The 2774-nt window shown below is 60.3% G+C and overlaps 2 protein-coding genes across 2 annotated transcripts in view; both read right to left on the minus strand.

Moving 5' to 3' along the window:
• Positions 1 to 2774, minus strand: part of LIMK1 (LIM domain kinase 1) — a 44822-nt gene that overhangs the window by 41377 nt on the left and 671 nt on the right. The window contains exons 2-3 of the mRNA XM_023753416.1: positions 2441 to 2482; positions 1803 to 1853 (exon numbers count right to left, since the gene is read on the minus strand). Of these exons, the coding sequence (XP_023609184.1) occupies positions 1803 to 1853; positions 2441 to 2482 (93 nt within the window). The remainder of the gene's footprint in view (positions 1 to 1802; positions 1854 to 2440; positions 2483 to 2774) is intronic.
• Positions 2441 to 2774, minus strand: part of ELN (elastin) — a 28547-nt gene continuing 28213 nt past the window's right edge. The window contains exon 33 of the mRNA XM_023753417.1: positions 2441 to 2482. The gene's annotated coding sequence lies outside the window, so the exon portion shown is untranslated. The remainder of the gene's footprint in view (positions 2483 to 2774) is intronic.

The raw sequence follows: 2774 nt of genomic DNA on the forward strand, positions 1-2774 counted from the left end.
CTCCTCCCTCCCCTGGGAAGATGAAAGCACCAGCACTTAGCACTTGAGTTCCCCTGGAGATGGAGAGTGTATGGAGGGGGAGCTCCTGGGTGGGAAGGGGGAGGGGGCAGGGGGCCAAGCCCACCCACCCCTCGCCTCTGAAGTAGGGGCTTCCCAGGGCCCACTTGGCCACCGTTCTCTTGTTTCCTTGTCCTGTGGATTTCCAGGTCCGCCCGGCCAGCCCTGTCCCCTCCAGAGGTGGGGACGTAGGAGGGGGCGTAGAGGGGAGGGTCACAAGGGTTTACATTCTCCACCAAGCAGTAGCACCAACGTTGATGAGGTCGTGAGTCAGGGGTCCTGGGAAGCTCACTTTCTCTTCCGGCCACAGGATTTCCCCAGGCAGGCTCCACCTGGGTGGGAGGGGCACACACAAGGTTAGTCTGGCCCCTCCCCGTTGCTGCTCACGCCACTGCCCACTGACCAGCTCCAGCATCATCACCGTGGGGAACAGAGGCTCCAAGAAGCCTCCAGAAGCCTGGGCTCCACCCCAGGCCAAACTCATCGTACAAACTCCCACTGGACAGGTGAGTGGGACCAGGGCTCAAGATGTGGTTGATGAAACCAAGTCTCAGGGAAGGGAAGAGGCCAGGCCATGGGTCCAGGTCTGGGAAAGACTGGGCCTGGGCAAGGTCTCTATTCTCTGAATCCACTCCATCTGGGAAGCCTTTAGTGAGTGACTCAGAGCCCCCGCCAACAAGGGAGATAGTGAGACAAACAAGCCAGTGCCTCAAATAAGTAAACTGAGGCCCAGAGTGAGAGCCGTACTCATCCACAGTCAGTGGCTAACTTGGGACGGGACCCCAGGACCCTGGCCCTCTCCTGGGGAGGGTCTGATTGGTAAACCTTGTCTCTAATCATCAAGGCACCATTTTCTGGTTGGAGGGCTGGAGTAGTTCTACCCCTGTGGGAGGTAGACATGGCTTGTTACCGCCACCTGGTGGCAGTGAGAAGCCAAGTGGGGCGGGGACAGGCCTCTGTGCGAAGCTCATCCAGGGTGTTTGGAAAGCAAGGGGCTAAGGCCACAGGCACCACTAGGCACTCTGGAAAGGGCCAGGCTGGTCTTGCCTCAGCCTCTCCAGCCCTGGCCTTGCCTCAGCTGCCTCATCTGTGTAGCGAGAAGCAGGCGGGGGCGGGGGGGTGGTGGTGGAAGGGAATCCACAGTCTGAGCAACCGCAGGGGTGGAGCTGCGGCTTCTTTGGGTCTCCCTTGGGCATTGTTGGGAGGAGCTTGGGAGGTGGCGATCAGGACCCACCCCGCACACTTCCAGAAGCGTGTGTGCATTTGTGAGCAAGGGTGTGGCTCGGTGCCAGGTAGTGGCCCCTGCCCACTCTGCCCAGCCTGGGCACCTTGGGTTCCCCTGCCCACCCTTCAGATTTCCCGAACCCTATGGCTCCCATCATCTCATCCATTTTCTCCCTCTGTGTCTGCTCCTCTGAGTTCTTCCCCCCTCCTCTCCCTTCTCTTTCTCTTGGCTCCTTCCTGAAAGTGGGGGGCGGGGAAGGGAGGTCACGTGGGCAGCAGGGAGGCAGGGACTGCTAGGCCAGGCCAGGCTGGGTGAGTATGGAGGGTCCTGGGCCTACCCCCAGCTCTGATCATCTGTGTTGGAGGCAGAAGAAGGGATGGGTGAGCTGTGCAGCTCCTCCAGCCTCCCCACTGCTGCCAGGCTTAGTCCAAACGTGCTCCCGCCTCTCCCTGACCGATGGGCCCAGCCGCTGCCTCCGTCTCTGCCCCTCCCTCCATGCTGTCTTCCTTGCTCCACTCACCTGGGTACCCTAGAGCTCCCAGGGCACCTCCATAGGGCTTGGGAGGTTTGCCTGTGGGAGGAGAGGTAGGGATTGGGGAGGGGACCTGGCTTTCCTGCCTCTCTCAGGGCCCCCACCATATAGGGCCTCGATCCTATCACCGCAGGTTCTGAAGGCCTTGCGGATCATATCCTGCATATAGAGGTCTGAGCAGCTTGGAGGGTGCCCTCTCCCACCATAGCCAGACCCCAGCCTTGCCAGCTAACATGCTGGTATCAGAGAGGTTTTGACGCCCCTGGCTGCCTGCTTGATGGACCTTGTTCTTCCCTTACAGTTTCTTTCTTTTTCTGTGGGAGCTTGTCAGCCTCAGCACTTAGACCCCAAGCTCCAGGGTGACCCAGGTCCCTGTCTCAGTCCTGGTCCCTAGTCAAATGCCAGGCTGGGAGCTCTAGGAGTCAGAATCCTTGCCTCCTATCCCCACACCCCAGGGCTGAACTGTCAGCTTCTGTGATTCCCCTCAAGCCCCCACACCAGAGGCCCAGCCAAGGGTTGTGGCCATACTAGCCACTCCCTTAACAGGACTCTTCCCCCCTCCACCCCAGGAGAGGAGCTCAGAGCATTGCTTGAAGCGGGGCCCCTCCTTCTTCTTGCAGACTCACCACCAACTCCCAGGCCCCCAGCCCCGACTCCGGCTCCGCCACCTGCAACACAGGAAAGGGGCGGTGAGTGTGCCACTTCTGGGAGTTGCCAAGGCCTCCTGGCAGCATGGGCCTCGCTTGAGAGGGGCCAGGTTCTGGGCTTGGGAGCCTGGCTCTGCCTCACTCACTGTGTGACCTTGGGTCAGTCCCTGGTTCTCTGTGAACCTCAGTTTACCCCATTTGGAACATGGTGTTTCAGAAAAGCTGATGCTCCCTGGCCTTGCAGCGGGAGAGAGAATAAAGGGGAGCCCAGCGCGTGTAACCTGAGATAGGGGACCCCTGCTGGGGCTTGACC

This window comes from Myotis lucifugus, unplaced genomic scaffold (genome assembly GCF_000147115.1).
Source record: "Myotis lucifugus unplaced genomic scaffold, Myoluc2.0 scaffold_45, whole genome shotgun sequence".
Lineage (NCBI taxonomy): Eukaryota > Metazoa > Chordata > Mammalia > Chiroptera > Vespertilionidae > Myotis > Myotis lucifugus.